Source organism: Dendrobates tinctorius, unplaced genomic scaffold (assembly GCF_039654945.1).
Source record: "Dendrobates tinctorius isolate UK_male_01 unplaced genomic scaffold, ASM3965494v1 ptg000015l, whole genome shotgun sequence".
Classification (NCBI taxonomy): Eukaryota; Metazoa; Chordata; class Amphibia; order Anura; family Dendrobatidae; genus Dendrobates; species Dendrobates tinctorius.
In genome coordinates this window covers 55180067-55193365 of record NW_027361683.1, presented here as the reverse complement: position 1 = coordinate 55193365, position 13299 = coordinate 55180067, and the positions used below count along the sequence as shown (strand labels likewise).

The following is a 13299-nucleotide window of genomic DNA, read 5'->3' as shown; positions in this document are numbered from 1 at the left end:
GGTGTGTCCAAACTTTTGGTCTGTACTGTGTATGTGTATATATATATATATATATATATATATATATATTTTTTTTTTTGTATGTAACCCCCTTCTCATGTACAGCACTATGGAATTAATGGCACTATATAAATAAATAATTATATATATCCCATGAGACACGGACACGCTTACTGGGTGTCTGATGTCAGGGAAAAGCTACTGGAAAAAAATGAAAATTTTGAATGCATGTGCATAAACACCTACACATGCATGTAAATGCTACGTTTTTTTCCATCCTGGGTAAGATGATGCGGATAAAAACCGCTGGGTAAACATGCATTTGCATGCGTTTGGAAATGTGGATGATACGCTGCGGACTCAACCGCAAATGTGAACCTAGCCTAAATCTTTGCAAACGATGTATGAATCAAGTCACATACAAGGTTATACTGGAAAAATAGTTGATTCCTTCTGCTCAGGCAATGTTCCCCAACTCTGAGGACTGTTTTTTCCAGCAGGACAATGTGCCATGCCATACATATAGGTCAATCAATGTGTGGATGAAGGACCACCACATCAAATCTGTCATAGCCAGCCCAATCTCCAGACCTGAATCCCATTGAAATCCTCTGGATTGTAATCAAGAGGAAGATGGATAGTAACAAGCCATCAAACAAAGAACTGCTTAAATGTTTGCACCAAGAGTGGCATAAGGTCACCCAAAAGCCGTGTGAAAGACTGGTGGAAAGCATGTCAGCACGCATGAAAGCTGTGATTAAAACTCATGGTTATTCCACAAAATATTGATTTCTGAACTCTTCCGGAGTTAAAATAAAACATTACTATTGTTGTTTCTAAAGGATAATGAACTTGTTTTCTTAGCATTATTTCAGGTCTGCAAGCACTGCATTTTTTGTTATTTTGACCCATTTCTCATCTTCTGAAAATACAAAATTTAGTGCTTGGAAATTCGAAGACAATGTCTATAAATAGAATAAAAGAGCAATTTACATTTTACTCAAAAATATACCTAAAAAGAGAAAAATCAGACAAACTGAAAATTTTGCAGTGGTCTCAATTTTTGCCAGAGATTTAGATAAATTATGATTCTACACCATTTAAGAATTTTGATATCCAATCAAAAAGGAGTTTCAATGATGTCATGGCTACTCCCCACCAATCACAGATATTCACACATACAGTGGGTACGGAAAGTATTTAGCCCCTTTAAATCTTTCATTGCATCCATTTGGTAAATTCAAAAAAGTTATTTTTTTTTTTCTTTCATTAATGTACACTCTGCACCCCATCCTGACTGGAAGAAAAACAAATGTAGAAATTTTTGCAAATTTACGTACCCCACTGTACATATCTAATAGGATACCTACTCCCCACCAATCACATACAGCATACAAGATGCATGCAAAGAACGTGAAAGGATTGTGAGCTTTAGGGTCTATCATGTGACATAGGGGTGTCCACCTCCCACCAATCAGGTATCTGCGTCTCCCGATGCTACGCTAACCACCTTTGTCATGTGGCACAAGTATGGGTGGGCAGCCGCATATGTCAGAGAAGCAGTGAAATGACTGCAACTCCACTGTCATGCAGACAATAAGGCGTCACATCCCCTACGACCAGGAGGAAGTCACATGACCGGAAATCATATAGAGTCACTGATACACTCATGAGACCAGCCAGTCCTGGCTCAAGTCTCATCTCCATGACAACAGAAAGCAAAACCTGAATATAGAGCTCTGGAAAAAAAATGAGACCACCACATCAAAACCCTGTCATGGGCAGCCCATTTCTCCAGACCTGAACCCCATTGAAAACCTCTGCAATGTAACCAAGAGGAAGATGGATAGTCAGTCACAAGCCAACAAACAAAGAACTGCTTAAATTTTTTAACCAGAAGCAGTGTGAAAGACTGGTTGAAAGCATGCCAAGACGCATGAAAACTTTTTAAAAAATCATGGTTATTCCACAAAATATTAATTTCAGAACTCTTCCCGAGCTAAAACATTAGTATTGTTGTTTCTATATTATTATGAACTTGATTTCTTTGCATAATTTGAGGTCTGAAAGAACAGGTTTTTTTTGTATTTTGACCATTTTTTTATTGCTTGGAAATTTGGAGACCTGTTATCGGAAGTTTATAGACTAAAATAACAATTTACATTTTACTTAAAAATATAACTATAAAGAGAAAAATCAGACAAACTGAACATTTGAAAGTGGTCTCTTAATTTTTGCCAGAGCTGTATATAGATGAATAATCACAGATGAGAGGGGAATAGGGGCAGGAAAAAGGGGGAGGGAAATAAAAATATAATGAGAAGAGGGGGAGAGGAAAGAAAAAAATAATCACAAATCCGAACTCTATACACAATATATAGCCATAATCATCATCTTCCTCCATTTCCACACACTCCAAAAATCTCTTCCTGACAGAAAAATTATGAAAAAGAGAAAAACAGAGTTAAGTTAAACATATGCTGACAAAAAAAAATACAGAGTCAGACTAAGGGGTTCCAACTCAACTTCACCTCAGTTCTTTTCTTATGGTGTTTCAGTCAATCACCCCACCCCTTCTCTGCATATGAACTCTATAACAAAGTCCTGATGGTACTTTTGTGGGGACAGAAAGTCGAAGCGAACAGTCCTCAAGAGATCCTCTCGGTCGAGTGTTGTCGCCATCTGTTTGAATCTCTGAATTTCTGTATTTGGATAACCCCCAAATCTAAATTTATTACATCTCATTCAACCTTTTATCCACCCTGTCTTCACATGAAACAATATGCCTAACTCTGATCAGTTGACTCAAAGGAAGAGAATTGATCATTCTGTGAGGATGGTTACTATCACAATACAACAGACTAGTCTTGTCAGTATGTTATACAAAAAGATCGGTAGTTAGGTCACCATAATCTTTATACACCAGAGTATCCAGGAACTAACTAGGTCAGAGTATGTTGATGTAAACTGCAGCTCCGGATAAACATGGTTAAGTTAATTCTGATAGGAACACTACCTTCCCACAATAAAAAGACATCATCAATATAACGCCACTAGGCCCGAGCAGGGCAACAAAAGGCCTGGTGGCGTTATATTGATTATTATTAGCAGAGTCTATGACCGAGTTACAGTTCCTGTGACCCCGCCTGAAGATTCCCAGGAACCCTCAAGGAAGTTATTTGCCTTCCTGTCCAGATGATGTCTAAGCATTCCCATATCCTCAAGGGGCAGGGCAAACCTCTTAGATGTTTTAACTATCACTACATCCATCCTCAGGTCTTTTTCCCAGGAGGATGATGAGGTTTCATCACTATTCAAAAGGATACTAACGTTTGAAAAATGTGAGAAAAGCACCTTTTCTGCTTTTTCCCCACTCTTTTCTGAAAAGTGACTGAGCTTTCTCATTCATGGGAAAGGATCAGCGCTTCCTCTGCTCTAAACTGCCAAACATATCCTGGACAGATTTTTCCGGTCTTAGATCAACCATACCCATTGTGGATCTAACTGCTTTAACTAGTTTCTGTCTCTTCTAAGAGAAAATAGTGGCGTCCTCAGATATCCTCATCTGATAACAAAGTTGAAGGAGAAGATTCTAAATCCCATCTTCATCCAATCTTTCAGAGACATGCGAGTCCGGAAACAACTTTCTAGACTTCTTGCTTTTCCTATCCTTACTTTCATCCCCTTGGATAAGGGATTTAAGGGAATCTTTAACCTCCATTCTAATAGATCTCAATGCGGAGGCAAAGTTAGGCGTTTCCTCACAATGTCTGTTCAATAAAAGACTGACAAAGCCTTTTCTCCCAGGTATATGGCAACTCTTCTTTACACAGTGCACAATCCATATGCTTGCACCATATCCTCTCTCTTTGCGCTGCCCATCAGAGTGAATGAGAAATAGGTATTAGACCTACTGGTAATTATGTTTCCAGGAGTCCATCCTGACAGCACCATGGAGGTCATCCTTTTCCTCCTTACAGGGACAGGAAAGCACACGAGAGGTTAAAAGGCCCCTCCCAACCCACATCAGTGTTTTAGCAAGCACCATACCATGGCTGATGCAACTTAAATTTATTTCAACCGATATTGTATTAAGACATGAAAACAACACAATCAAGGAGGTAACTAGCCGTGCTGTCAGGATGGACTCAAGGAAACAATTACCGGTAGGTCTAATACCCATTTTCCAGGACGTCCCTCCTGACAGCACCATGGAGAATACCAAAGTACCTCCCCTCAGGGTGGGACCACTGTCTGAAGAACTTTTCTCCCAAAGGCAGTCTGTTGACTAGATAGCACGCTTAATTTATAATGCCTTCAAAATGTATCTAGCCCGGCCCAAGCTGCGGCCTTACAAATCTGCACGACTGATGCCCACGCCCTCTCAGCCCAGGAGGTGGATACTGCTCTCGTTGAGTGAGTTCTTAAACCTTCAGGGGGACTGAGACATTCTGACTGATAGGCTAAGGAGATTGCAGAGGTAATCCATCTTGCGATGGCTTTTGAAGCTTTTTTCCCCCCTTATTTCTTACCCCCAAATAAGACAAACAACTTAGGATCCTGTCTTCAACTACAAGTGACCTTTAAATACCCAAAGACAGCCTGTCTAACGTCTAATGTGTGAAGGGCCTGTTCTTTCTCATTTGAAGGGTTCTCTCAAAGGAGAGTAAGACAATCCCATGTTTAGAGTCTGACCGAACACTACCTTTGGTACAAAAGCGGGTTCTAACTTTATTATTATGCGATCCTCCCATATCCGAAGATACGGATCTCGAGTGGACAGGGCCTGAATCTCCCCTACTCTTTTTGCCATTGTAATGACCACTAAAAACACCGTTTTAATGGTCCAGACCGAGATGGACATCCGTTCCCCCAGTACATAAGGCTCCTTACAGAGGGCTCTAAGGACCAAATTCAGAACCCAAGGGGGCACCGACCGCCTAATCATAGGATGCAACCTCTGAATTGCCCTGACAAATCTAACTACCCAAGGGTGAGTGGCCAGTGAATAATCAAAAGACGTACTTAAAGCAGATATCTGGACTTTTAGGGTGATAGGTTTAAGCCCTTTATTAAAACCAACTTGGAGGAAGTCTAAGACCCTTAGGATATCGGGTCTTCCTGCCACACTGCCATCTTCTGAACAGAACGTTTTCCATATTTTGTTGTACATTGCAGAGGTAACTGGCTTTCTACTGGCTTGAATCGTGGTTATGACCTGGTCCAATAACCCCTGAGCTCTCAGGATGTCCCGCAAAAGATCCAAGCTGATAGATTAAGCCTTTCTGGGTTTTGATGGAAGACTGGACCCTGGTGAATCATATCTTCCCTCTGAGGAAGCAAAACCAGGTCCTCTAACGCCATATCGCTTATCAGTGGAAACCAACTTCTCTTTTGCCAATACAGGGCGATCAGAAGTACCTTCGCCTGATCCTCCTGGATCTTCCTGAGGACTCCTGGAATAAGCACCATCGGAGAAAAGGCATAAGAAAGAGACCTGCTCCATTTCTGATTCAACGCGTTGACAGCTTCTGGATTGTCCAATGGATTCAGAGAGTAAAGTCTGGCAGTCTTTGTATTCTTTCTGGTTGCGAACAAGTCTATTTGAGGTGTATCCCAGTGCTGACATAAGTCCTGGAACACCTCCTCGTTCAGTTCACATTCTGTTGGCCAGACATTACGTCTGCTCAGGTAATCCACCACGACATTCTGGGACCCCTCAAGATGAACCGCTGCCACTGACAGATGCCAGGCCAAATGGGAGGCACAAAATCTGAAAGTGGCAGGTTCAATTTCGTAACTTCACCGCAAATCTCAAGTGTCTTTGGGACGCCGGGTGAATAGGGACCTGGTCATATGCGCTCTTTAGATGGAGGGTGCACATAAATGCGACCCTGTCTATGAGGGGAACCGTAGAGTTTACAGACTCCATTCTGAACCTTTTGTATTTGACCCAGGAGTTTAGGGGCCTTAGGTTTTTTATGTTGTGGGACTCTCCTGATGGTTTTACGATGGTTACCAGACGAGTAGTGACCCTCACCCTTCTGCTTGGGGATCGGGACTATGATGGCCATTTTGATTAGCTCCCTTAAGTTTGCCAACATGGGAGACTCTGTTGATAAGGTACGGGGTGGCATAAACCTTTCGGGGGGAGGTGTAGTAAACTATCACATATACTTCCGCTATGATTCCGAGAACCCACTGATCCTAGGTAATCTGGAACCAATTTACAGCAAAGTGCCTGAGTTGCAGGCTGGCGTCATCGCCTTCTCGATCTTGTATTCGACCCAAATAGGGACCCGTTACTATTTCCTCCTCTGTTGTAGAATCTTCTACTGGACTTTCCCTGGCTTCTGTAATCCGATTGTCTGCGAGAAGGGCCTGGTTTACGAAAGGACTGGTTCCTTTTAAACCTATCATCAGAAAACCCTTTTTTTGTCAGATGCCTTCTCTAAGGTGTTATCTAATGCCGGCCCAAACACCCTTAACTCTGAGAAGGGACTGGAGCATAGCTTATTTTTGGTGGCATTGTCCCCCGACCAGGTTTTCATCGAGATAGCTCTACAGGCCACATTGGACAATGAGCTATTTGTAGCGGAGAACCTTACAGATTTGGCATAAGCATCTGCCAAAAAAGCTTGTAGCAAGATTTCAGCAGAGGTAGGGAGGCTATGATCCCCTCTCTTGGAGTTTTGTTGCTTAAATGCTTCTCCAGTTGTCCCATCCATAAATACATATACCTGGCAACTGAAGTAGCAGCTATGTTGGTTTTTATCAAAGCAGCTGATATCTCCCAAGCTCGTTTCAGGAGATTATCCGCCTTTATGTCCATAGGGGCCTTTAAACTTGAAGAGCCCTCAAAGGGAATGGACTTCTTCCTGGCGACCGACACATCAATCTTAGGGACCTCTTCCCAGATCTTAACGTCCTCAGGATCAAAAGTTAGACGATTCTTAAAATCCCGAGGAATCACCAAGTGCCTCTTAGTATCCTCCCACTCCTCCAGAACCATAGCCCGGATATGGTCATTCACTAGGAACAAACGCTGCTTCTGAGCACCGAGACCCGCTATCCTGTCTGGACTGCGGCTTTGGGACCTCCTCCATTTGCATCGTATCTCTGATTGCCTCAGAGGATGCAGATGATCTAGTTCAGGCTAACAGGTATCTCTCCTGCCCGTTCCGGATTTTCCGATACTACCTCACTCTCTTCTTCCTAGTCTGACCCCAGGGTTTGGGAATCTTCTGCCGAACTCCATTCCATCTCCCACGGAGACCTTTTGGCACACGGACCCGGGCTGCAAGGTTGTGGACGAGTAATGCTAGATATGGATAACTGGACCTCTTCTCGAATCAAGGACCTCATCTCAGACAGTAGGCATGGCTGTTCCTCCCTCACAACTCTGGTGGTGCAGGTGTTGGAGTGTTCTGCCATATGTCTCTGGTAATTTTATATGGTATTTGGGGCATTGTCTTGTTTTTGCAGAGGCTTTTCCAGACCGTTTGGGTGTAGGTAGGGGCATAGCTAGGGTTCCCTTATCCTGTACATCGTAAAGGAATAATCAGGGGCTGTGTAATGAGGACGGGACTGCACATAGCACACTTACCCCGCAGTCCTGATCGACCATGCCCGGGTCCTCTCCATAGCGCTCCTGAAAAGCCCTGTGCCCCACAAGATCCGGATAACCAGCTTATTACCTGTCTTGCTCTGTACTTCCGAGTTCCACAGTGGAACGCATGCCTCCCCTGACGTCACCGGAAGCACGACAGCTTTCTCCACCAAGCGACTTCCGGAAGCAGTGGCGCCCTGCCAGCCGGCGTCTGAGCCGAGAGCCCCCCATCGGGAGTAAGCAGCTCTACCCAGAAGCTGCTTCGGGAGGAAGCAGCTCTACCCAGAAGCTGGTCCGCTTAACTGGTCTTTGTGGCTGAGTGACTCCCCACCAGAGTGTGCCAGCTGAAGGCTGCTGGGCAAGGAGCCCATCCTGGAACGCTGAGCTTCTCCTCTCATGCGTCCCTCCATGCAGGGACAGGAAAAACCCTGAGGAATGTGGATGGGGAGGGTCCTTTTAACCTCTCGTGTGCTTTCCTATCCCTGTAAGGAGGAGGACGATGACCTCCATGGTGCTGACAGAAGGGAAGTCCTGGAAAAAGAGGATTTTTGGACATACCGTAAAACCCATTTCTCATAGCCTTCATTGGGGGATACTGCATCGGCCTTTTTTATTTCTTGTTGTCCTGATCGGTGTGTGTTCATTTTTCTGCTTCTCCTACTGCTTTGCTCCCTAAATAGCTTAACGCCAGTAGGCAGGTGTAGCCTGCTAGGTAGGAGCCAACTTTATTTCTTAGGTTGTAAATCTTAATGTCAGTCCCCAGGTGGCAGCAGCATACACCCCATGGTTTCCTGTATTACCCCCAATAAGGATCCAAAAAAATATTTTATGCCAAGTTAAAAAAACTCTTCATTTACTTTAAAATCAAAGGGAAATAATATAGAATCAAATTTGGACAGCCAGCCCACAGTATGTCACAATTTATTAGTATAACACACATTTAACACGTGTCTAATGTCACAATTAATAACCTGGCTTCCAACTCAAGTATTTAATGAGTAACAGTCTATTTAATTTTTCTTTGAAAAATCAAGTGAAAAGAAACTTAACATAACCTTAGAGAAATCCACTTCTTTCGCCTGCATTTCTTAATTCACAGGTAAAATCAGTCTTCAGTCTTGTTTATTACTGAGATAGGAAATGGCAGTTGGTGCTCATATAACTCTTTGGAGAAGTTTTAGGAGAACTTGCAGCAGCACATTTGTGCGACTCCAGCTCCTCAATTCTCCATGTAAAAACACCAGCTGCCATCTATCTCAGTAACGGAAAAAACTGTCTTCAATGAACAGATTCTACCCACGAATTGAGAGTAAAACATTAATCTAAGAGTGGAAAGAAGCCAATTTCTTAGAAAAGATGTTAAAAGGTTGCTTATTTTCATGGGTGCTATTTGTTTAGAAAACAGAAAATGAAAAAGTTGGTTACTCATTAACATTCTGCAGTTCTTCACAAGTTGACAGTGGGTTACAAAGGTAAATAACTTTTGAGTTAATGATTAGCATCGCATCAGGTGTACATAAAAAAGTTTCTCCTCTCCTTACCTACAAAGAAATAAGACAAGCTATGCATCGATCATGTACAAGACAGCAGTTTCTGAAGGCCTATAACAAGCTAGAATTTAATGAAGATATTTGGACACATATCAATGCCTCTTCATGGTCATGGATTGCTCCTCATATGAATAGAAACTTGGAAATCTAAATACCGTGCTTGAAGATGCTGCTTACCTAACAGGGCATTCTGCTTGTCACATGTATACTTTGATCAGGTGAACTCAGTTCATGTACCTAACATTAAATTATAGCTTTTTCTCCAACAGGAAAGGAAAAAAAAATCAGAAAAAGTTCTAAACAGAGAACGATATATGATATAGACGGATGTAATCCATCAGTAAAAGAAAAAAAAACAAATTAATAGAAGAAAATGATGCTTGTAAAACGAAGTTTATAATGAAGTGATAAATGTCCTTCTGTGGGAACAATCACTCTCTCTGCTCCATTTTCACTTTTGGTGGTTTTAAAAATGTCCGTGCTTTCTTTTCCTTTTTGCCTTTTTTGTGTTGTTGGAAATTTCTCCAACTGTCAACACGCCCGTCCCTGCTTTCCTAAAAATAAAGATAAATATTAGCATTCAAATAATAATAACAAGCAAATGTTAAGGCTATGTGCACATGGTGCGGATTCTGCTGCATATACGCAGCGGATTTGGCCCTTTGTATACACAGCAGAACTGCATGTGATGTACAGTAGCATTAAAGCCTATGTGAAACAAAATCCGCTGTGCACATGCTGCTTTTTTCTCCCACGCGGATTTGGAGCAGAATGAAAAAAGCAGCATGTCACTTCTTTGGTGCGCTTTTGCTGCAGTTTTCCACCTGCTCCATTCTAGAAATCCGCAGGTGGAAAACCCGCACAAAACATGCTGTGAAACCGCACAAAAAAGCACTAAATCCGCAGGAAAAATGCAGGTCATTTGAAATGTGGATTTAGTAAATTCTGCGCAGAAAATTCCTACACAGAATACTCACCGTGTGCACAAAGCCTTACAGACAGAACATACTACTCTCAGTCACAGTGGTAATTGGTAAGGATCTGTTGATTTTTTTTGAGATATTGGAAACCAGACACCATTATAGAAAATGGGCTCTTCAGCTTTTGTTGCATTCGTAATTAATCCCTTAGTGATCGGGCCAATTTTTTAAAATATGACATCTGTCACTTTATGTAGTAAAAACTTTGGAATGCTTCAACATACAGTGAGTACAGAAAGTATTTAAATTTTTCACTCTGTTTCATTGCAGCCATTTGGTAAATTCAACATAGTTCATTTTTGCTCATTAATGTACACTATACCCCATCTTGACCAAAAACAGAAATGTAGAATTTTTGAAAATTAAAAAAGAAACTGAAATATCGCATGGTCACAAGTATTCAGACCCTTTGATCAGACTCTCATTTATCATATTTAAGTCCCATGCTGTCCATTTCCTTGTGATCCTCCTTGAGATGGTTCTACTCCTTTATTGGAGCCTAGCTGTGTTTAATTAAACTGATAGGACTTGATTTGTAAAGGCACACACCTGTCTATATAAAACCTCACAGCTCATGTCAGACCAATTGAGAATCATGAGGTCAAAAGGAACTGACCAAGGAGCTCAGAGAAAGAATTGTGGCAAGGCACACATCTGGCCAAGGTTACAAAATAATTTCTGCAGTACTCAAGGTTTCTAAGAGCACAGTGGCCTCCATAATCCTTAAATGGAAGACGTTTTGTCACCACCAGAAGTCTTCAGAGACCTGGCCGTCCAGCCAAACTGAGCAATCGTGGGAGAAGAGCCTTGGTGAGAAAGGTAAAGAAGAACCCCAAGATCACTGTGGCTGAGCTCCACAGATGCAGTAGGGAGATGGGACAAAGTTCCACAAAGTCAAATGACACCGCAAGAAAGGACCTGGAAACCATCTGCAGTGACTTTGAAAACTTAGGTAAGAAAGTGAAAGAACTGGTGGCTACGTCGATGGTGCCATCTGCAAGGATTTGGATTTTTGGATCACGGAGTGAATTACCTATACGATGGACTGCAACTTACGAAGACTGGAAAACATGTATTTTTAAGTCGCCTTGCTAAACTCATCAGGAGAGCTTTAAACTAGAACAATGTAAGAAGGGAAGCAAAAGGCCTGAAAAAGAAATACACCTGACACATACTACTGAGAACTCTGCTATTAGAAGTGGAAAGGAAGAACAAAGACAAAAAAAATCTAAATAAAAGTATCGGACGAAGAGAAACCAATGAAACTAAAATGTTTCTATACAAATGCACAAAGCATGGGCAACAAACAAGGAGAATTGGAACTACTAACAGGAGAAGAAATATGATGTTATTGGAATCACTGAAACTTGGTGGGACTATATGATTGCAATACAAAGCTAGAAGGATACAACTTACAGTATTTGCAAGAAACAGACTTGATAAACGAGGAGGTGTTAGAAAAGCGTATATCTGCAAAGAAGTTGAAGCTTCAGAGACTGGGAGTTCTGTGGAAACTGTTTGGGTAAAAATACAAGGAGAGAACAACGGAAAGGACACCATTGTAGGCATTTACTACAGGCCGCCTGTGCAAGCTATGGATGAACTCTTTATGCATCAAATGGCCAAGTTCTCCAAAAAATATGACAGTGGTCATGGGAGATTTCAACTATCCAGACATTTGTTGGGATTCTCTCTCAGGCAAAACTAACAGGTCAAGCAAATTCTTATCCTCTCTTGCTGACAACTTTATCTTCCAAAAGGTAGGTGAGAAAACAACTGCTACCTTGGATCTAATCCTTATAAACAGGGAGAAAATGGTTGAGGAGGTAAGAGTGGCTGGGACCCAAGGAGAAAGCGACCATGCTATTTTAGAATTTTGGATAGAGAAGACTCAGATTCAAGGTTAGATTTCAGAAAGGCAGATTTTCAAGGGATTCAGAAAAAAAATCGGAGGGATCCAATGGCTGGATATCCTTAAGGACAAAAATGTCCAGGAGGGATGAGAAATCTTGAAAAATGAGATTCTCAAAGCACAATTGTTAATTCTGAAAAGAGGGAAGAATAGGAAGCATTTAAGGAAACCAGGATGGATGAACACAGAACTTAAACACATGCTAAAAAGGAAGAAAAATGTTTTTCAAATGGAAAGAGGGCGGCATATCTAAAGGAGAATATAATGCTGTCTGCAGAACCTGCAGGGCACGAATCAGTGTAGATAAAGCGGACAATGAATTAAGGCTTGCAAGAGATGTCAAAGAATATAAAAAAAAAAAAAAAAAAAAAGGATTTTGGGGATATGTCAAAAGTAAAAGAAAAGTCAAAAGATGCTATAGGATTTTTACAGGATAAAAATGATGAAATGGTAAGAAAGGATGTTGAGACGGCCGAACTTTTAAATTCCTTTTTTGCATTTGTTTTCTCTCAGAAAGGAAATGTAACATCAATTCATCCTCACTGTCTTATTTAAGCAATAATAGAATCCAGGATATCTATAAACAGAAAGATAGTGACGGAATACTTAGCTAACAAATGAATTCAAGTCTCCAGGTCCAGATGAATTACACCTCAGAGTACTGAAGGAGATAGCAGAAGAAGTTTTTGAACCACTCTCCATAATTTTTGAAAATTCTTTGAGAACAGGAGAAGTCCCAGAAGACTGGAGAAGAGCAAATGTTGTTCCTATCTTCAAAAACGGGAAGAAGGTGGACCCAGGGAACTATAGGCCGGTGAGTCTGACTTCTGTTATGAGCTCATTTTCTGCTCCACCAGCTGGGAGTTCTCCTTCCGTTCTCCCTCTGGTAGTGACAGGAGGTAGCGAGGTTAGTTTAATTGGTAATGGTCTGCCACCTGACGAGGAGGATAGTGATTGGATCTCTGGAGGATCAGAATGGATATAAGACAGCCGACGACCTATCCTAGTGCTGGTGATTCAGTCTGCTTCTCAGGTCTTGGACTTCCGCTTTGCTCCAGTCATCTCAAGTTAAGTTTGTTTTTTGCTAATGTTCACACTTGCTCTTGTTGGTCAACTCGGTTTTTGTGTGGTCAGCCGGCACGGCTGGGCTGTGCTGAATTTACACTCTTATTTATCTGTATTTGCCAATTTGCCTTTTTGTCCTTTGTTGGATTGGCCTTTTTTTTGCTCTGTGTCGGAGTGTTCCAG

At 41.7% G+C, this 13299-nt stretch overlaps 1 protein-coding gene across 1 annotated transcript in view; it reads right to left on the bottom strand.

Annotated features, from left to right (window-relative positions):
- Positions 1 to 8514: 8514 nt before the first annotated feature.
- DNAJC8 (DnaJ heat shock protein family (Hsp40) member C8) overlaps positions 8515 to 13299 on the bottom strand; it is a 312788-nt gene continuing 308003 nt past the window's right edge. The window contains exon 9 of the mRNA XM_073564532.1: positions 8515 to 9713. Within this exon, the coding sequence (XP_073420633.1) occupies positions 9591 to 9713 (123 nt within the window). The 3' untranslated portion in view covers positions 8515 to 9590. The remainder of the gene's footprint in view (positions 9714 to 13299) is intronic.